This window comes from Euprymna scolopes, chromosome 2 (genome assembly GCF_053919585.1).
Source record: "Euprymna scolopes isolate OS-2025 chromosome 2, ASM5391958v1, whole genome shotgun sequence".
NCBI lineage: Eukaryota > Metazoa > Mollusca > Cephalopoda > Sepiida > Sepiolidae > Euprymna > Euprymna scolopes.
The window spans coordinates 152,263,775-152,286,888 of NC_136483.1; the positions used below are offsets into that span (position 1 = coordinate 152,263,775).

The 23,114-nt window shown below is 33.6% G+C and overlaps 1 protein-coding gene across 5 annotated transcripts in view; it reads left to right on the forward strand.

Annotated features, from left to right (window-relative positions):
* The window catches only part of LOC145297707 (uncharacterized), a 151,355-nt gene that overhangs the window by 95,909 nt on the left and 32,332 nt on the right, over positions 1-23,114 (forward strand). For all 5 annotated transcript variants that reach the window (XR_013870314.1, XM_080143910.1, XM_080143928.1 and 2 more), the window contains exons 7-10: positions 2,729-2,831; positions 4,231-4,286; positions 6,323-6,482; positions 18,343-18,364. Coding sequence is in view for 4 of the 5 variants with exons in the window: in XM_080143910.1 (XP_080000036.1) it covers positions 2,729-2,831; positions 4,231-4,286; positions 6,323-6,482; positions 18,343-18,364 (341 nt within the window). In the remaining variant the exon portion in view is untranslated. The remainder of the gene's footprint in view (positions 1-2,728; positions 2,832-4,230; positions 4,287-6,322; positions 6,483-18,342; positions 18,365-23,114) is intronic.

Genomic DNA, 23,114 nt, shown 5'->3' on the forward strand with positions numbered 1-23,114 from the left:
CACACACACACACACACACACACACACACACACACACACGTGCGCGCACACACACACACACACACACATACACACACACACTATAGCCTTTTCCCTGGGTCAACAGTGGTAACATTATTGTCTTGGTTAGTAAATAAAGTGGAGAAGAAGAATGATCTATTCTATATCATGGAAATAGGGTGAAAGGTGGAACCTATTTACAACACCATTAACTAGAGGAGTCGCAAAGTTTTGTATAGATGGTCAGTTATGATGGATGAAGTAAAGGATGTTGGATATGCTGACTTCCATCTTTGAAACAGTTACATGAAATGTCTTTCTGATTTGAAGAAAAAGTAGACGGCAATATTATTTGTATTATTCGAACTAAATGAATGCTGTTCTTGCAATGTTTCGGTGTATCTTGTTCAACTTTGGACTCTGCATGAAATTTTGAGTGAAACCCTTTCTTAATCCATGGGGTAGCATGTTCTTGTTTTGTCAACCATGTAAGTAATTCGCAAATGTATTCACCCACACTGAAGATTTGAACCATCAACCAAAGTATCACTTAAAACTGAATTTTGTCTAGGACTTTATCCGTTATGCCACGGGTTCTTGTGGAAAATTCTATCATAGTATGAATTTTGGGAGTCGTAAACTTACTTTTTTGTTGTTTTTAGATTAACAGCCCTACTACTTATCACTACTCGCTACTTATAAAAAATTTAGAAACAGCAATAATAAAAAAAAATACCTTTTTATTTCTGCTGAATTGGAAAGAGATCAAATAGTAAACTTTACAAAATATAAGGCATCACATATGTCAGAGAGAGTGGCAACCTTGGTTGAAGTGAATGCCCCTAATGATGGAGGTCTGAACTGAGAAGAAAAAGAGAAACAGACCAAATATCAATGCCACATGTATGATATGAAAAGAGACTGGAATCTTAGGGAGATATCAATCATACCAGTTATCATAGGTGCCACAGGGCATATGAAAAGAACCTGAAGTCCTACCTAACTAATATTCCTGTTAAACCAAGTGCAAAAGAGATCCAGACAGTTGCACTTAAGGGAACAACGAGGATACTAAAAAGAGCTCTTGGCTGGTTTCAATAAAAAGTAGGGGAATGTTAGCAGCTGGTTTGGCTGCCCCATACCTACATTATAATCTTCAAAGAAAGAAAATTAACAAGTTTCATGCAGGCTGGTGAGTTGGAAGAGCCAACCACAAGACATTAAATTTATACAACTCCAGGAATCCAACTGGTTGTGTAGCAGGAAAATCTTGCATATGCTATATAGTGTGGACGGATGTATATAAATGCATGATATATATAGTTGACACATCTGTTCTTGCCAGATCACTGAAGTTAAGCAATGATGGGCCTGGCCAGTAGCAGATGAGTGACCATTTGAGAAGGTTAGGTGCTGTATGTACCGCACCAGTGACATAGAAATTTCCATGTTGGTATCTGGAGATGCGTTGAATTCATTGGGAGAGATGCACCCCCAGTCTTTGTTAAGACATACATCTAGAAGAATTCTGATGTAAAAACCTGAGATCTACTGTCTGCTCTGTCATGTGGTAGCCATTGCACTGACAAAGATTAGCAGTTGTGCCAAAAAGTGTGGTTGGTTCATCATCACTAAGCCCTCACCATTATAAACAAATCATCTGTTTGGATTATCGAGCAACTTAGTTGTGGCGGAGCTCATACATCAAAATCGACAGGAGGATCCATCATATATAGTATGCAAACATCTAGTGTTTAAAATGTTCCTCTAGTTGTATGTGTATGTTTCGTATAACTCTGTCCATACTGTAACAAAAATACATAAGTGGAACAGTCTTTTACAACAAAAAATTATAAACATCTTTGTTCACTTGGTCCAGACAAAGGAAAAACATACCTTTTTCATAGGGACAAATAGGAATAGGTCTCTCACTCTTTGGTCTGTTTCTTGCAGTTCTGAAACAAATGTTTCCCTTCGAAAGAAGTCCAAATACCAAGTTCATTTTTTATAAACTTTATTCTTGACTTCCCATCAAACCTGCAAGGCATTGTAAGTTCTACATCATGCTAAGGTTACGTTTCTCCCAGCTTCCAAACATGGAAGCAATGTCTTTAGTGCTAACTTGTCCAACTGACAAACTCCACTAAAACTCTTTGTGCATTTCTCAATACATTTCTACCATAAATATTTGATCTTTAATGTATAATATAATAATTTTCCAAGTTCCAAATATCAAGTTTTCTCAGTTAGTCATTTATTACTTTTCAAAAGATGTCCATTACAATATTGTTTCGTATTGTGACTAACAATTCTGCAAAATTATATCTTTGCTGCATATTTAGTCACGTACTCATCAGATGTTTACTTTATTTTATCTGTAAATTCATCTCGATACATATTTTCTAACATCCTATTTTCCAAAAATCAACAACGATCATAATAATTGTTCAGGTTACTTGGCGTTGCCCCCACAGTGCTCTATATAACACATGGATGCACTTCAAAAAACTAGCTCAATAAATTGTATTCATACGTCATTCCATTGATGAATGGGCCAATGACTCAGCACTTTTTAAATCAAGAGAAAATCGTACATGAAAACATGTGACTACTACAGTTTAAACCAATCATTTTTATTAAATGTGAATGTGAGGAATTTTGGTATTACTGATTTTTAGTTGAATGAAGCTGTTGGTTAATCATAATTTATTTTCTGTTTGTTTTTCAGCCCAAAGGTTGGACATCTCAAGAAACAATCGACAACCCCATACAAGTGGTAGATTTGTGGAGTAAATTTTTATTTCTCTCTGTTTCGTCAGGAACTCTTTGTGGTATGTTTGATGTCTCCAAATTTTTTGTACAGAATTTTCTCCGTTAGGTATTAGAGTTGGGAGAAAGAAAGTGAAGATTTTAGAAATAGAATTGTATTTTTATTATATAAAAAATAGATTTTATTTGATTCATGTGACATTTCAGTATATTATATACCTTCTTCAGGCAATGATTACTTTTCCACTTGAATGCAGAGATGTGAATCCTAGCTTTTTATTTTTTTAATCCAGAAAAAGCAGATTCCTGTTTAAATTACTGAAATCTCCCATGGATTTGAGGTTTCTATTTTTGGGGCCAAAATCCATTTTTGTTTAAATAAGAAAAAAATGATTGATACGAAATCGCTAGAACCTTACCTCCTTCTTTTTTTTACATTATTTAACTAGAATTTATTTCTGTTTTTCCTCTCTCTCTCTCTCTCTCATTTAATCTCTCCCTTTTGCTGTTTTTACTCTTTTCTTCCTTTTTCTTTCTTATGACAATCCTCTTTGAAAACTGAAATATTAATTTTTCTGTAAAGACTAACACTTCAAATGATTCATGGTGGGGGTGGGGGAAGGTTAGATGATTTTTATTTCATCAAATAATGACTTCCTGTATCCTTCCCACTACATGTGTTTGTAACGTTGTCCGGGAACCAACATGTTGCGGCCTCAGTTACAAAGTAGACAAAGAATAAAAAAGAACTTCAACTCGCTTTTTCTTTGTAACAACAGATTTATTTCCTCATTGTTACGGCCGTGACATCACTCATGTGATCTCAAACCTTCCTATGTCTCTCACATGATCTTGAACATTATCCCTGTCCGGGAACCAACATGTCGTGGCCTCAGTCACAAAGTAGACAAAGAATAAAAAAGAACCTCAACAAACTTTTTCTTTGTAATAACAGATTTACTTTCTCATTGTTACGGCAGGTGACGTCACTCTTGATCTTTTGCATATGTTTGTATATGCGCATCCGTGCTATGTTACATGTTCTCAGTGTTTTTGTGTTAGTTTTGACTTTCCTAATTTAGTTGAAACTGATTGAAGCGATATAAAATGAAAGTGTTCCTTTTTGTTTCTGTATGTTTTTCATATGGTCTTAAGTTAAACATAACTTTAATTGTTGTTTGTGAATGATGAGATGGATAGAGTAAGAAGAGTCTAGTCATAGGTTAACTATTCATGCGATCATAGGATAGGTTTAGTATGAAATCTTAATGAGTATATTCTTGTGAAAATATATGCATACCCCTCTTCTCCATAACCCACAAATTTTATATTGATATATAATTTTGATGAAAATCTTTCTATCATATGCAATTTCTATGAATTTGTTACCCAAGCAATGCTGGGTACTTCTGTCAGTATTTCTTAATATAACAAATAATTTAAATTTGTTTTATTTTAAAGGTTCCAGCAATTTGATGCCTAGAATTTGGTACAACAATCTATTAGTCTCCATACAGGTAAAATATCAGCCAATTTTTTTTTTCTTTTCACCACAGATAAAATTATGTTCAAAACAAATAAAATAGAAAATTTACTTTGGATTATGAGTTAGATATGATTTGTTCATTCTGTGTCTATTTTAACTGTGGATCATTTTTTTCAAGAGTTCATGTCAATTTGATCGTTTGAGCATTTATTTTTAAAAGTCAATGTTTATTTTATCTATTTATTTATTTATTTATCTATTTATTTATTTATTTATCTATTTATTTATTTATTTATCTATTTATTTATTTGCGGACTATCATCCTCATCTTCTAGTTGTTGCTTCACAACGTTTCAGCCAACTATTCTTTTGGCTTTCATCAAGTGATAAACTGCGAAGGGATAAGAATGCTGAGTCTCTTAACTGTATCTTCAGTAATTACTGCCTTCCATAGTTGTTGTTGTCTCACCATGTTTTGGCCAACTAAGCCTCTGGCCGACTTTGGGTAGGATTGAAACCACTATCTTCAGACAATGCTCACCTGTTATCCTCAACTTCTATTTTATCTGTTGATCTTTCTTTCCAAAATCCTGTGTTGATTTGAACTGTTGATAATTTTTTCACAAATTTTCTTTTCTGTTAAATCTATTGACAATCTTTAAAAAATTTGATATCTATTACATCTGTTGAGAAATTTTTGCAAAATTTCATACTTATTTGGCAATTGTTTAAAAAAAATTCTGTGTCTATTTTATTTGTTGATCATTTTTTTTCAAAATTCTACACCTTTTTTATCTGTTGATCATTTTTTTTCCCAAATTCCATATCAATCATTTGTTGATCATTTTTTTCCCCAAATTTCATATCAATCATTTGTTGATCATTTTTTTCCCCAAATTTCATATCAATCATTTGTTGATCATTTTTTTCCTCAAATTCCATATCAATCATTTGTTGATCATTTTTTTCCCAAATTCCATATCAATCATTTGTTGATCATTTTTTTCCCCAAATTCCATATCAATCATTTGTTGATCATTTTTTTCCCCAAATTCCATATCAATCATTTGTTGATCATTTTTTTCCCCAAATTCCATATCAATCATTTGTTGATCATTTTTTTCCCCAAATTCCATATCAATCATTTGTTGATCATTTTTTTCCCCAAATTCCATATCAATCATTTGTTGATCATTTTTTTTCCCCAAATTCCATATTAATCATTTGTTGATCATTTTTTTCCCCAAATTCCATATCAATCATTTGTTGATCATTTTTTTTTCCCCAAATTCCATATCAATCATTTGTTGATCATTTTTTTTCCCCAAATTCCATATCAATCATTTGTTGATCATTTTTTTTCCCCAAATTCCATATCAATCATTTGTTGATCATTTTTTTTCCCCAAATTCCATATTAATCATTTGTTGATCATTTTTTTCCCCAAATTCCATATTAATCATTTGTTGATCATTTTTTTCCCCAAATTCCATATCAATCATTTGTTGATCATTTTTTTCCCCAAATTCCATATCAATCATTTGTTGATCATTTTCTTCCAAAATTCTGTGCCTATTTTATCTGTTGATCATTGTTTCCAAAATTCTACATCTTTTTGATCTGTTGATCATTGTTTCCAAAATTCTACATCTTTTTGATCTGTTGATCATTGTTTCCAAAATTTTGTGTTTATTAGTCAATTTGTGTCTATTGGTCATTTTCTATTTTATCTGTCTATTTGATCTTTTCAGCATTTTTCAAAATTCTGTGTTTATTACATCTGTTGATCGTATTTAAAAAAAAATTCTCTATTTGATGAGTTGATCATTCTGTTCCAAATTCTAACAAACTTAAGTCAGACTGTATTGTAAATACACATTTTTCCCAAAATACATGCCATCTTAAATTTTCATTATTTTTCCATTATTCTATGTTTTATCATCATCTGTGGGAATTATAAAAAGTTGATATTTTTTGTGACTAAAAAATTCTGTTAATTTCATTTGTTATTTTTTTTTTGTTTGCTTTTGATCTAAAAACTCAGTTATTTTTTTTTAACGACTGCAGATGTTGCTGAGTTTCATTTATTTCGCCTCAATTTTGGGACATACTGTCCGTCCGACACCAAAGGTGATGCCAGTTCGACTACCAACAATGAACGGAATCCATCTGAGACGTGACTCCTGCGGCAGTCACATCAGTCAAAACAGCCAACATGTTGTGCCTGGTTAGTAAAACTCATTCTCTTATCGTCATTATTTTTTTTTTTCAAAACTATTTTGAGGATTTGGGATTTAATAAAGAAAAATTTACATTGTGAGCTTTCCATTTTTATTCGCTAATTGAGTAGAATAGTAACTGAAATTTAAGTGGTCAATGCTCCATTTGTGAATTTTTTAGATGATGATAAATAATATGGATTATTTGGATAATTTGGACTATTTGGATTATTTGGACAATTTGGATTTGGATAATTTGGACTATTTGGACTATTTGGATTATTTGGACTATTTGGATTATTTGGATTATTTGGTTTATTGTTCTCATTTTATTCTCACAATGTTTCTAAAGCTTTGACCTTCTTTAGGTGTGTCTTATTGAACTCAGGAATCTGTACAGTATGAAAAAATTGTTATTGAATCAATAAGAATAGATTGTTCTCGTTCTGTCAGCTGTCACTGGATAGAATTTTAAAGTAATTCTTAATTAGGTATTTTTAGCATCACTTGTACACTTGAATCTTCAACCACTAGAAGGCTGTATATAAATTAAATGTACTTCTACTTTTTAATTCTATGTGATAAAAACCGTGGCACAAAAGAAAAAAAAGCAAACCTCTGTTATAACAACAATGAAAGGATTTATTTAATTATCTACACCATTTGGTATGGGTGGAAAAAAGTTGGATAGTGTCAAAATGAAGAACTGAAGACTTCGAAAGTTCATTTGTTGATCATTTTTTTCCCCAAATTCCATATCTATAAAAGTCCTTCTTTTAAACTCCTCAGGCCAACATTCATAGGGAACATGAGTTGGAACAGATACATTGAGAGCATTGTCAGGATTGCTGCAAGAAAGGTAGGCTCTCTCTCTACCGTGCTAAAAAACTACTTAAATCTCAAAGTATCCTGTACCTATACAAGGCTACCATTCGCCCATGTATAGAGTAGTGTTGTCACATTTGGGTTGGTGCATCTGCTATTAGTCCCTCACTCCTGGACAAGGTTCAAAAGAGAGTCACCAACCTGATAGGTCCTGAACTGTCATCTAAGCTTCAACCTCTGTCTCATCGATAAAATGTAAAAAAATCTGTCACCTGTTATCTTCAGATAGTTTATGCTTGAGTATCCAGGGGACATGGACAGAAGAAAGAGAAGGGGATGTCTTTCCTTGTTGTTTCCTTGTTGCAAGCTGATTGGTCAGTGTATGACCAAATCACCTAGAAGGGACAGTTCTCCATATTAGAAAATAAGTCTTTATTTATAACTGCTAAATCTGTCACTTTAGAACTCATTATAATTAAGTGTTTTATCTGTTGAACCACAGGTCCATGTTGGAGTAATTATAGATTTAGTGTCACGACTCTGCTGCCATTAGAAAAGAACATGTTTATCAGATGTAGTGTTGGGAGGATTCCTAATTTTTATACGATTCCGATTCCGATTCCAGGAAAATATTGATTAACGATTCCGATACCAAGTACGATTCTGATTCCGATTCCTAGGGAATTATTGTTTTGAAATATACCAGGTAGTTTTATACTTATGGTCGGTAGCTCCCAAATATGTTCTCTAACTTTGGAAGAGATATTTTATGTCTACACCAGTACACTGTCGTGTTTTGGTTTAAATAAAATTATTATATAATAAACTAAACGGAAAACTTAGCAAAATTTATTTTAGAGAAAATTTATTTTACTTAATTGGAATACAGAAAAAAAACTCAAAGAAAATAGAATTTATCCTTCAGAAAAAAAACAAATAAAATAGAATTTATATAACAGAACAAAAACAAGAAAATTAGAGAATAAATACACACGATTCATTATTTTGGTCCTCATAATTAACAGATTTAATAAATTAAATAAAAAAAATATAGCGGAAGAGAAAGAAAATATATACTAATTAAATATAAAAAAGATAAATATTTAATTTAATAATTTATAAATGAACGTGCGTAATGAAAAAAAAGACAATATACTATGTGACATGGCGCCGTAGATACAAAATAACCTTTCCAAAGTTAACGACCATATATGAGAAATACCATTAATCGAAAGTTTTTGTGTTTTATACCAAAAAGGTAGGTATAGCAAAAAGTTACAATTAAAGGAATTTCAAAAACGATTTTTTGTTTGGCTATTGATAGTTGTATTTGTGACGGCAGTTCTTCAGACCTCCATAATTCACAAGTAGTAGTTAACACCTATTATTTTTTATTACTTTTTCATTGCTTTTACACGTTGTTTCTAGCGTGAAGAATAAGTTTAGCCAAACTAATTTTGAAATAGGGTATATCAAAGGAACACATATAAAAATGATACCACTATAAAAAACAAATGAAATACTAGATAAACTTGAGCAAACATAATTACCAAAATTACAGAAAACGATAAAAAAAAAAAAATGGTGAAGTTTGTTGAGTGAAATGAATTATTGAAAGAAAATTAATTGAACTAATAGAAATGTTAAATAAAAAAATGTCACATTTCAATATTTTTTTAATAATTAAATTCTCTGGGTTGTCGAAATTAAAAATTAAGTGATTTTTTTTTATTAGACTTCTTTCGAAGCTTGTTACCTTGAAAAATACATTTAAAACCCTGTTTTTTTAAATAAATTGAAAAATAAACACAATTAAAAAAATTTAATTGATAATTGAAACTTTAAAAACATATTAAACATTGAAAAATTACTTATCTCACAAATTAACGTCCAATAAAGTAGATCCAGTCTTCATACAAGAATTCAGTTATAATAAATACATCTTTCCCAAACTTAAGAATTAAATCTTTTAAATTTTTTTTTTTTTGAGAGAGAGAGAGTGCTTTAAAATCGCCAGGGAGTGCCGCCTAAAATTTTAAAGAAGTAAATTTTAGGAGTTTAGTGCCTTTCAAAGACGGTTATCATAATTTATTATCATCATTTAATTTCCTTTTTTTCCTCCCCCCCACACCTTTCCACGTGGTTCAGTAGTTAACCAGTGCTCCTGTTGCTGTCAGTCAGCTATCTTTACCTAAGTTTTAATTTCTAGTTAAAAGAATTTTTCATGAATAGAATCAGTATTTTTAAAAATTATTTTTTTAGTTGTATATATTGTATTTACTCTTTGAAGTTAAGGAGGGTTAAAAAAATTGGTGACACCTAGATGGTGACGTAGGCAAAAAAAAAAAAAAAAGAGACACTGCGATTTCGACCCTCATTAATAAAACTGCACTGAGTGACTAGTTGGTAATTTTTTGTTCCTTTTCTTTTTTATTTTGCTCCTCCGATTTATTTGGATGCATCATAGTTAAATGTTTTAACATGTTGGCTGTGGTCATGTTAGATGGTTTTATTCCTCGCGATATTTTAATTTGACAGACTTTGCAAATGGCTTTCAACTCATCATCTTCATCAACTTCAAAAAGTTTCCATGGAAGACTTTTTTTGGACTTTGGCGTTGTGCGTTCTATCCCAACCATTATCAATGGAGCAGAGGTCATCTAGTCAGCGTCAGACAGGGCCAAACTATTTGCAAAGAACTTTGCAGCTAATTCTACCCTATGCGACGAAGGCCATCAACTCCCCATATTTCCTCCTACAACACAGAACAAGCTAGGTAACATACAAATATCCGTGCATGAGGTCGCCAAGCTAATCAAGAACCTAGATTCTAGTAAGGCAACTGGCCCTGATGGCATCCCAATTATAGTGTTAAAAAAGCTTCAACCAGAACTTGCTCCCATACTTACGAAACTATTTAAGCGCTGCCTTAAGGAGAAGTGCTTTCCGACCCCCTGGAAGACCTCATCAGTTTGCCCTGTGTTTAAGAATTCAGGTGATAAGTCCTCTCCCTCTCAGTACAGACCAATAAGTCTCCTGTGTGTTATGAGTAAGTTTCTGGAATCCATATTAAATAGAGAAATAGTCAACTACCTCAGCAGGAATAACCTTCTTAGTGACACACAATATGGTTTCCGCTCTGTAAGATTTACCGCAGATGTGCTGACGGTTATATCCCACAGGATTAGTGAATCTCTTGACAAAGGCTTCCTTTCTAGGGCAATTGCTCTTGACATATCAAAGGCCTTCGACAAGGTATGGCATAAGGGTCTACTTCACAAGATTTCCAGCTACGGTATAACTGGAAATGTGTTCTCTATCATTTAATCATTTCTCTCCGATAGGCTCATAAGAGTAGTGGTAGATGGACAAAAATCGGAGGCCTGCAATATAAATGCTGGAGTCCCTCAGGGGTCAATCCTGGGCCCAACTCTCTTCCTGATCTACATCAATGACCTCTCTAAACACATACTTAAATCATTCGTTGACATCTATGCTGATGACACGACCATCTACGGCAACACATCAAAGGCTGTAAATGACAAAGTTCTCTCGGATTCTCTCTCCTCTGATCTCGAGCGCGTGGTTCAGTGGGGGAAGATGTGGCTGGTTACCTTTAATGCATCCAAAACCAAACTCCTATCCTTACATCATCAACGCTCTGATCCCCATCTGGCATCAATTGTGATGGATGGCTCTCGTCTGGGTGAGGCCCCGTGTTTTGACAAGCTTCTGGGTTTAACCTTTACTCCTGATCTGAAATGGAACACGTACATCAAGTCTGTTGCCAAGGTCGCTGGAAAGATGGTGGGATCCTTCTACCGCTCCAGAAGATATCTCACTACTGATGCAATTCTCTATCTATATAAAAGCCAAGTATGTCCAAGGATGGAATACTGTTGCCATATCTGGGCAGGAGCTGCCAAAAACAGCCTATCATGCCTTGACAGAGTACAAAATAGTCTTCGTGGTTTAGTGGGGGATGCTCTTTTCTCTACCCTGCAACCTCTCTCCCACAGAAGAGACGTTGCGAGCCTATCCTTGTTTGATCATTATTTTCATGGCAGGTGCTCGTCTGAACTCCAATCCCTGGTCCCCCCCCGCCAATCTTTCACGAAAAACACCCGTCTAGCTGAATCCACTGTGAAAAATTTCCCCCACTCTATATCTGTGCCTAAATCAAAACGCGGATTCCATGAACAAAGCTTCTTTCTTAGAACTGCACACCTGTGGAACTCTGTTCCGTCTGCCTGCTTCCCTCCGGACTACAACTTGGATGTCTTCAAGTCCAATGTTAACAAATTCCTAATGAACCGCCCCCCCTAATTAAACATTTCATCAAATCTCCACACTAACGTAATGTACTTGCAATAACCCTTATACCTGAGTGGCTTCCGGGCCTTGATAAGTGGTGATCACTGTGTAAAAAAAAAAAAAAAAAAAAATGCGCTAAAAAAGACAAAAAGAAAAAAATATAAAGGGATGGGGCGGTAAATTGTACCAACCGGTAGTTAACAAAAAAAACTTATAGAATTTAATTTTTGAAACCAATGTATAAAAGTTTACATAATGAAATGCAAATATGCATTTTCTTTTGAATTTTTTTTTTTTGGTTGACTGTGTTCAATTCCCACATGGTTGATGCGGTTCAATATTGCTAAACTATAAGTCTTAAGTAAAATTCTATTCATAAATACTTTTTAAAATGAAATTATTTAATTAATCGTAAATATTATTTAGACATAAAAATTAATTGATTACAAAACCTTTTAAAAATATATATATTAATTTCTTTTTCGTTCGGCAAAAAACTGCGCAAAACACTTTTAATTTTCAATTTAAAATTCTAGAAAAAAGATTATATTATTCTGCTTTTAATATAATCAAATTCAGGGTTTTATCTTTCTGGAGAAAAAAATTTAAAAAATGGATTTTATTTCAATGAAATTAAAAAAAAAACTTGACTGACTTGAATTAATTACCCTTGAATTAACGAAGGGGTTATTTAATAACTTTAGGTTTAGAAGAGATAGGTATGGGGTCGATTTTTTGGAAACATCAAAAGAAGCCGACAACTGTCAAAACTTTGCGAAATAATACAACATGATCAATTTCATTTTAGAGATATTTCTTTCAAAAGCCTTCTTTTAAAAAAAGAAAAAAAAGTACATTGTTCTATTAAACCGTTTACTGTTTAAATAATTTAACTTTGCTCATTTTATTTTAAGAAAATATAAGTTGAAAAAGCATTTTCATTCAGTATTAGAAGATTTGTCAGTAAAAAAAAAAAACAATCGCCAAAAAGATAAGCGGTTTTTTTTTTTACTCGCAATGTAGAGCCCTGCATACTTCTTTTCAAGTTAACTCTTTTGTAGTTTTGATTACAATAGATCTGAATGAATGAACCTTGTAAGGGAGGGGCACTAAGCATTGCCCTGTTAATAATGAATTTCTTTGGTTTCTTTTTATAACATGCTACATTTCTCTCTTGCGGTTAGAAATATCAGGAATTTTTTTTCTTTTTTTCAACATCAGACTAAAAGAATCGTAATGAAGGAATCGGAAAATTAAGGTATTTTTTAACGATGCGATTCCGATTCCGATACCTCCCAAAATACACGATTCTTACGATTAACGATTCCGATTCCGATTAATCGTCCCACCACTAATCAGATGTCAATCAAAGATATAGGTGAAACCTGTAGAAGGTCCGTATGCAACAGAGTACGGACACATGTATGCAAATGCCGAACTATGTGTGAAGTGATGTCACAGTAAGGAAAACAAAAAGAAAAAAAACTATAAAAAGAATGTATGCACAGACTGATGATCACGTTAGAGAATATGATCACATTAGAGACATGGGTGATATCACAGCCGTAATTAAAAGTCATACATAGTGGGAGAATGAGGGATAAAGATCTTTTCTTAAAACGTGGCACAAGAGTCAAAGTTTTTCCTATTCTTTGTCTCCTTTGCGACTGAGCCTACAATGTGTTGGGTCTCGAGTATCTACATGTTAACGTGTGTACTACGCTACATGTAGAGATTCCTGAGTTTTACAACACGAATCTGAAGATGATCGGAGGTTACGTTGGCTGAAACATTTTGAGAATAGCATCCACTTGTACGAATAATTGTGATACTACAAAGCAGGGTGCAGGTTTTGAACCCAGATTGCCAGAAGACGGCTTTAAAAACAAAATAAAATGAATAAAAAAACAAAGAATTATTTTGGAAAGAAAGGAACAAAGCAAAAAATATTCTTTATCTAGGACTAGCCTGGGTACCTGGCGTTGCCCGAATGTTTGGAAGTGTGTGTTGAGCAAAAAAAAATAAAGTAGTAGTAGGTAGGCAGGCAGTCTCGAACCCATACCGCGAAGGAGGAAAAGAATGTGAAAAAAAGTGACGTCTTTGCTGTTGTGCCCATGGCCAAAAGTGGCGGAAGTTTAAATTAAGGCTAGTCAATCGAAAAGAGGGGATGACTTTCAAAAATATCGGCGAAAAAAGCTACCCCTCCCTATGGAAAAATGCCCAGTTGATAGTGAAGGAATTAATGTTTTTAGCCAATTATTTTAGATTTGTCATCCGAAGGGTCAAGCTCCAAAACGATACCAATCTTGTGAAAATCCATTGCCTCTGTTGAAAGTTTTAGGCAGACATACATACATACATACATACATACATACATATATTTAAACAGACAGGTGAGATTTATATTATAGATGTAAGTAGGTAAAAATAAATGAAAAACATCAAAGAACGGTATTACCTTAAAAAGCAATGAGGGAGGAATAGGTCAACTGTTGACCTCAAAGATGATATCAAATGCCGTAAGAAAAAGTTAATTAATGTGTATCCAATGTACGCCAAGGAAGGTCAGTGTGTCAACCACTCAAATCTGAGACTCATGAATGCATTTAACAGGGAAATAAAAACGTTATAACAAAAAAAAACAAAAACAAAAAACAAACAAACAAAAACAAAAAAAAAAAAACTCTTATTTCTTTGTTGTCAGATCAAGAGAAATAACTCTGACAAAAAAATAAGAGAAATTAACTAGATTTAATTCCCTTACATTTGCTTTTTTTTTTTTTTACACAGTGATCACCACTTATCAAGGCCCGGAAGCCACTCAGGGATAAGGGTTATTTCAAGTACATTACGTTAGTGTGGAGATTTGATGAAGTGTTTACTTAAGGGGGGCGGTTCATTTGCTGATTAGGATTACCTAGATTGATTTCTATCGTATAGCATAATCCGAATAATACAAAGTCAATGCGATGTTGTAAACTATAAAATATATTCTATTTTGTAACCATGCAAAACTGCAAAATAGACATACACAGAAAATTTTGGACAAATATGGTAAAATAGTCCCCGAAATGGAGTGTTTTTATTAGCCCTAAAAAGAGCCCCTGGGGCACACCCAAAAGTTATCGTGAAGTATAGACAAACAAAATTATATAGAAATCCGTTAGTTACAACTTTTCAGAATCCAAGGCATCAGTTTTTTTTTTAATAAGCACAAAAGTGTCAATTTTAGTCATTTTAATCCGAAAGGACCCCTAGGGGGACAGACGGAGTTTTCTGTGAAAATCCATTCTGTTACTTTTTTACTCCTATCATGTTTAATGTTTGTGCAAAATTTAAAAAAATTCCAAGGCGTAGTTATTGAGAAAAATGCAGACAGACGCACAGACGAACGGACAAGGATGAATTTACAGGTCCACCCTCCTTTTGTGCCCCCCCCCCCCAAAAAAAAAAAACTCCAGACAATTTTGAAGAACACATGAAGAACCATTATTCCCAGAGCTATTTTACTGATTTCATAGCCAGGCTTTCATCATCTTTCCCCCCCCCCCCGCCCCGTTAAAAATTTTTTATTTTACATAGGAGACACCACATATCAAGGCCCAGAGGTCACTCAAGGATAAGGGTTAAAGAGTGTACAGTAGTCAATGGGACAATATCATAGGAATCGTTAGTAGTGTAAATTTGGTAAATTGGATAACTTAAGAACTTGTTTACGTTGGACTTGAAGACGACCAAATTATAATCAGTTGGAAAGCAGACAAACAGGAGACAGTTCTATATGTGTGCAGTTTTAAGAAATAAACTTTGTTCATGGAATCTACATTTAGGTTTAGGCACAGATAAAGAGTGGGGGAAATTATTGATAGTGTTTTCAGCTAGACAAGTGTTTCTCGTGAGAGTTTGACAAGGGGGGACTATAGATTAGAGCTCAGCTGAGCACTTGCCATGAAAATAACGATAAAGCAGAGACAGGCTCGCAATGTCTCTTCTGTGAGAAAGAGGTTACAGGGAAGAGAAAAGGGGATCCCCGACTAGGCTACGAAGTCTATTTTGAAAATAATTGAATTCTTTAAATTAAGAATTGCTTAAGATATTTTACCTGAGTCATGGACCCCAAACATTTTTGATCTGCTATGATCTTGGCATAATGTTCTTGCCATGATGAGGTGGATTTGCAAACATTTCTTTTTTATTTACATCATTTATTTATTTACATCATCTTATTACTTGTCTTCTTTTCTGCTACTGCTACTACTTTATCAACCATGATGAGGTGGATGCGTAAACTGGAGGAAACGATCTTTTTAACTTTGCTTCATCAAAAGCTTGGTAGGGATGGAATTTTGGATGCCTTTTGTGTTCAACATCTCAGGCGGTTTGCTCATGCACAGCATACTATCTCATGCATCAACATCATGACTTGCCTACATATCCCATCAGGCATTAGAGAGCATAGTAGGGTGAGAAAAACCTGGCTTGAGTGAATTAGAAGTGAATTGACTGCATGAAACATTTGTTAAGCTCTTTTCTATGTTTGGCATCTATCAACTCTTTGGGTGGGGTCGTGTAAAGAACAGGTGCAAGATGTTACCTGGTGTTGCAGCACTTTAAATAGAAACCATGATCTTGTTGATGATTTAAAAATAAACAAAAAGAACTATGAGGTGCCTTCAATAAGTTTCCAGACTTTTTTGTATGGACACTTTTATTGATAGTACACACATGAAACTTTATTCCCTTTTGAAGTAATCTTCTCCAGCTGCAATGCACTTGTTGTAACGTTCCAACAACTTTTGAAAATTATAAACAATAAATTATAAACAATAAATCTCTGAAACATGTATACAAGGGTAAATGATATTTGGTGTTGAATTTTTTTCAGAGAATGATTACAAAATATTAATTATATCATAAATTTTGTAATTTCATGAGCTATATATATATATATATATATATATATATATATATATATATATATATATATATATATATCTGTGTGTGTATGTATTTTGAATTTCATACAAAATTGTTTCTTTTGAGACTTGAAGAGAATCTATGATGATATGCCTTCAATAAGTTTCCAGACATTTTCCATATGGGTAACACAAATGAAATTTGTCTCCTTAGAAGTAATCTTCTCCGGCTGCAATACACTTGTTGTACCGTTCCAACAATTTCTGGAAGGCCCCATGAAAGTCCTCTTGTGTGAGCGTGTTAATAACCCGGTGTCACAGCTTCTTTCATCTCCTCAATTGTCTCATAACGACAGCCTCTAAGATTTTCCTTGAGCTTAGGGAATAACCAAAAGTCACAGGGAGTAAGGTCTAGACTATAAGGAAGGTGAGGAACTGACTTGATGCCCGTCTTGGTCAAATAGTCTGTGATAAAGATAGAGTTGTGGACTGGTGCATTTGTGCAAATCTTCTGCATTTTCAGTTCCTCACAAATAATTGCGTGTACAGTTCCCACACTGACATCAAACTGTGCACTTATTGTCTCTATAGACACATGATGGTCCTTATCGATGAAATTCTTTATTTGGCCAATCAACTCTGCTGTTCTGACTTCCTTACTCCTCCCACACCTCTCATCCTCCCTCATAGATACCTGCCTTCCTTGTATCTCTTATGCCACTCAAAAACTGATGCTCGATTTATGCAAGATGGTCCAAAAACAGTTTGAAACATTCATCAACTATCAGCAAAATATTCACCACATTTTAACGGTTGAGAAATTCATCTCAATTTCATCATTTTTAATCCCATCTTTGTTTTCATGTTTGTGCGTACATTACCACCTGTCACCCCTTTTTGTAATAGGTGAGATTGACCGATTGTCAAACATTCATTTATTTCAAGAATATTAAACTGACAATTTGGGGTAAGAAAGAAGAGAGTATTTATTCTGAAACGATTTAAATTATTTTTTTTTTTTTACAATAAATAAATTGAATATAATAGTTAAAACTTTTATTTTATATAATTAATAGAAAATAGGTAGCTGACAATTAATTTTACAGAAAAAAGAGAAAGAGGATATATTTTTTTTTTATTTTAAAAAATATAAGTTATCATACTTATTATTTTCAATAAATAAAAACATAACATATTCGTTTTATTAATTCAAAGAATTTTTAACTGAAAATTGCAATTACTTTTACAGGAGAAAAGAAAAGCAAGGCATTTTTTGTTTAATATTATTAAGCCTTACATAAAAGTTATTAGGAGGGGGCGTTCCAAAAGTAATGCCTCTTATAGTTTTATTCTGCCTGAATGGATCAAAGGGAATTGCAAATTTCATTGTTATGATGACTAAAATTGTGCATTCATGACCTGTAAGTTTCATCTCTCTGTTGCAGATATTGACGATATGAGACTCTAAGAAAGTGACCCCTGTCATGGATGTGCATCAGAAGCAGAGATACGTCATTGAATTCCTTGCAAAAGTGTATTGAGAATGATGGTGACTATGTAGAAAAATAAATTTTGGAGCACAAAAGGTTGCTCGTTTTAATGGTATCACTCCCATCTTTGTAACTTTTCAACATTTTAAGTTAAAAAAAAAAAAGGAGACTTTACTTTTGGAACAACTCTTGTACAAGCAAAATAATATCATTAAAAATAATTTATTGCTTTTATAATGATGTCTATCTATTGTCTGAAAATTTCAGAGATTTTTTTTTTATGTTATTTGCATTGATTTTTTGTTTTTCTTTTCTTTTTACAGATTATGGTTCCATCAGTGGAAGGTAGTTGATCATTTCTGCAGAATCTTTTTTTTGTGTGTGTTTTTGTCTAAAAACAAACGAAAAAGAGAATCTCACAGAAAAAAAAAGAAAGAAAACTGCCACTAACCATCTGGAAATATCAGGCTAATCACAAAAACAAAGACATCATTTAAAACAAAACGAACCAACCCCCTCCCCTCATCCTTTTAATACCTGTGCCTTACAATGTTTCATCATTTTCAACTGCGATGCGGCCTTCATCAGAAACCCGACCTTTCATTTTGCTAAATATTTGAACTGATTTTCATTATGCGGACGAAGCTCTTTCTCTACCTTGATTTATGAATAACAGACTTATGGCATATCCTGTGTTGTCGAAGACGCTTTGGTCTGATTAACAAACTTTACCTTTGTTGAATAAAATTAACAAAAAGAATGATGACTCAGCATAAAATATTAACGAATAATGAATAAACTTAAAGAACACAATAAAATGTGTCATTTACCCGGTTGAATGTAGAAAAAATATCAAGACATATTTCGAATCAATAGAGGGGGGGTGTGTGGAATGAGTAAATGGTGTCTTTAGAACTGGGAAATGCCATCATCTTTTTTGTTTTGCATTCAAATTACCAGGTCAGAAAATGTTTCTGAATTTTTGAGATGAGGATTAATAATTTGTATTATTAGGATTATTCGGACTACTGTTCTCATCGTGTTATTTTCACAACATTTCTGATAATGTAACCTCTGACCTTCTTCAGGTGTATCTTGTCGAATTCTGGAATCATTCTGTCGAACTTGGTAATCTGCACAGAATTTCAGACGGAACCCTTTATTTAATCCATGGAAGTAGCATGCTCTCGTTCCATCAGCCATGATTCAGTAGAAGTCCTAAGAAATCTGCAATTGTATCTTTGAGCATCACCCGCACTGAGGATTGAACCTGCAACCTCCAGAAGAGTGTAACTTATAAGTAAATTTCACCAAGTACAGGGTGGAACGATAAAGTTGTCTTCCTAAAGAAGACAGCACTACCGCTTTATTTTAAAACTTTTATTGAAAAAATCAATTCAGGTAACTTGATTATGTAGTAGAGCTGACATCTATTCAATGTAGCTGCCTTCAGCCTCCAGCACCACCTCAATACGGGTCTGGAACATCGGAGTATGTCTTTTCCACAAGTGCCGATGGGAGCTCAGCAAATACTTGGTAGATGGTAGCGATCAGGCTAGCTTTAGTGTTGTGGAAGGTGTTGTGGTAGGTCATGTTGGTGATGTTCTCAAACCTCTGGTTCACAGGTATACAGTGTTTACCACTGGTTCCAGGACTGGCTGACTATAACTATCTAGGCCACTGTAGACCATTGTTCATGGTTTGTGTTTATCTGGAATGCTGTGTGTGTCGTATAGGAGGGGGCTGGTTCAACCCATCTGGGTGAATGCTGCCAAAGTAGGAATGTAATAAAAAAAACGAGAGTCCCATGGATTAAATAAATGATTCTGTTTGAAATTCCGTGCAGATTCCCAAATTTAACAGAAAGATTCCTGAGTACAAAAAGATACACTTGAAGAAGGTTGGAGGTTACGTCCATCGAAAAATTGTGAAAAATAACACCGAAGATGAGAACTGTAGTTTGAATAATCCAAATAACACAAATGTGATACTGTATTTTTTAATTTTCGATTTGGACCATATAGACTGTGAACGCTAAAGGCTGCGTGCTGCCTTTTGAACCTTTTCGAATGTAACCAAATCCTGAAGAACAAATACCTTTATTTTTATTAAGATGCTTTTGTTTGTTTTTTATTATTTTTCTTTTTCTTTAAAATGTTTGACTTATTTGTAAATTCAGTGTTCCAATTATACTGACGTATGAAAGGAACAGGTTTAGTGTGACACTGTATGTGGTATCACCCAAAGACAAAACGAGCACTACCTAATTTCGAGGGAAGGGATGAAACCTGCTGGGGTCTCTGGGATGGCTGGTTTCAGTTCAATGTTCCTCTGGAGGCCGTTAGTGTTATTTTTTGTCTCTTATTAAAAAAAAATTACATGTAGCTATTTTTTAATTGTAAAAACATTAAAACAAAAGTGTTTCTGAGCATGTGTGTTAATCTAGCACAAGCTTAAAACAACTAGGTTAGTGTTCAGGAGAGATGGAGAAAAATGATAGAAGATTTGGGTCATCCGTTACTAGAAATTCAAGTCGAGAGATTCATCTAATAGACATCTTCAAGACTGACTTTTGAAACCTCAAGTAAAACACAGTCACATATCTAACCATTGGGCTATGAGGAATGTTGTCAAACATGTAAGGTTCAGAAGGGGTTACATCCGCAAAAATCAATCATATGGAAAAACAGCAACTAACTTTCTGGAAAATCATACTAACCACAAAGACAAAGACCTTACCATTTTTCATCATATTCAACTGCGATGCGGCCTTCATCTGAAACCCCATCTTTAATTTAGTTAGTTTAATTCTTCTAACAATTTTCATTTTGCAATCATAGATACCAGGCGACATTTTTATTCAATTAGAAAAATATCCAACAAAGAAAAGTGAATTTTATCATGTTTAAGTTACCACCATAGATCAGTACAAACAAGCAGTCACGTGAATGAGATTGTGCCGAATTGTTCAAGGTTGGGCATGGAATTTATTGATTTAATCTATTTTCCCAAGCAACGCCAGGACATTAGTCAGCTAGTAATTTAATATAAAAAAAATAGATAATAATAAATTGTTTGTTACTTTAAATAAAAAAATAAAAACACTCATCCATAAATCTACATGCGTAATCAGGTTTTGGCACTTCTGCAGTTTACAGACTGTGCTATTTTGTTGGATATGATTTTCAAGTTAAATTCAATCTTTGCAGTATCTTTTATTTATAAAATTGTTACATGAAGATACAGAATAATTAACATGTTAAGAATGGGTTTCTAAATAATTACTTTATTATTTCTAACTGCAATTTTTCTAACAATTTTCATTTTGAAATTGTGGCTACCAGACAACATTTTTATTAGATTTGTAAAATATCCAATAAAGTAAAATTAATTTTTTCCGGCCCAGATTGCCACCATAGATCAATCCAAAATAATTATCTGTAGGGATACTGGCTTCAACTGCTTAACAACGAACAATGAATGAGGTTGGGCATGGAATTTCTTCAGTTAATTTACTTTTCTGGGCAAAGCCGGGACACGGGTCTGCTAACTTCAAATATAGTCATGTTTACAACTTCTGTTTAGAATTTTTAAATTTGGGTGGGTGGAGTTATAGATATTCTGTGGGTAAATCTAATTATGCCTTGAATTTTCTCCTGTTCAAGTTACCACCATAGGTCACATGAACAAGATAATTATCTATAGGGATACTGGCTTTGGTTGCTTAACAAATCATGGTATTTGTGATAATACTATTACTAATAACTAGCTGGACCCGTGAAAATTTCACGTTTTCTTTTCTTTTTTTTTCACATACACATTATCCCATCACATATCCGTACCTTGAAACATTTACATTAACCCTTTACTGCCCTGGCCGACGAATCCACCCTGTGTACTATTTTTTTTTTAAATAGTAAATGAAGAGTACGGTAGGTAAAATGTATGTAAATATGTATATACCAAAATCACGATATTAGTGCTCCAAATATTCTCAATAAATACATCTTCATTTATGTTTTATAAATATGTTTATTTAAAAATATTTTCAAAAGTTTTATTTAATTTTTAGCTTATTTATTTTTCTTTACATTTGTTTGAGAGAGAGAGAGAGAGGGAAACGCAGTTTTCGTTAATTAAAAATTAAAAATGATGTGTGTCTTCAACCAGCCCGTGAATGCTCTGCATTTATGGAATGAGAATAAGCATTTTATGATCGAAGATCTGCTGCTTAGATATGATAACATAACTGTTGAAAATGTTGCTCTCCACTTTCTGAATACCTTATTCATGGAAAATGGCATGAATTGCAACATGTTTGGTCTGCCTGAACCAGTTGGAGATCATCCTGGACATGAAGGAGATGTTGAACTAACATGGAACCCTCAAGGCAGAGAGAGAAAAAACAGATTTTAAAATATTTTATTTTTTTTAATATTTGATCTCTGCCTATAAATAAAATAATAAAATTATGGGGATCTGTTTTTAACACAGTGGAGTCTGTGTTTGTGCCGAATCGTTCAAAGTTGGGTGTAGAATTTCTTGGGTTAATCTACTTTCCCGGTCAATGCCAAAACACAGGTAAGCTAGTGTTTGTGTCTTACCATGTTTTAATTTTCAACTGCAATGTGACCCTCATCAGAAATCCAACCTTTAATTTAGTTAGCTATTTAAGTTGACGTTCACTGTACAGAGGAGACTTGCTTCTACCGTGATTTATGAAAGACAGACATTTTATTACGTTGCTGATACCATTAGAGCGCATGGCAGAGCAGGTGCTAGTGTGATTGCTATAGTTAAGAATGGACGGAGGCAGTTCAGGAAACCTTTGCCATTACTAACCAGCAGAGCATTACCACTGTTGATCAAAGAATCTATCAGGCAGGTTTATGAAGTGTGATGATGTGTAGAAGTGAAATATGGCCAGTGAGCGTTTGAATTAAGAAAAATTATATGAGAATGATATGATGGGTGTGTGATGTGGGTCTTAAAGATAGAAATAGAGCTGATAACTTCAGAGGAAGATTAAGTGTGGACAGTATTGGGAGAGGTGTGAAGAACAGGAGACTTTGTTGGTATGGTCACATTGAAAAAA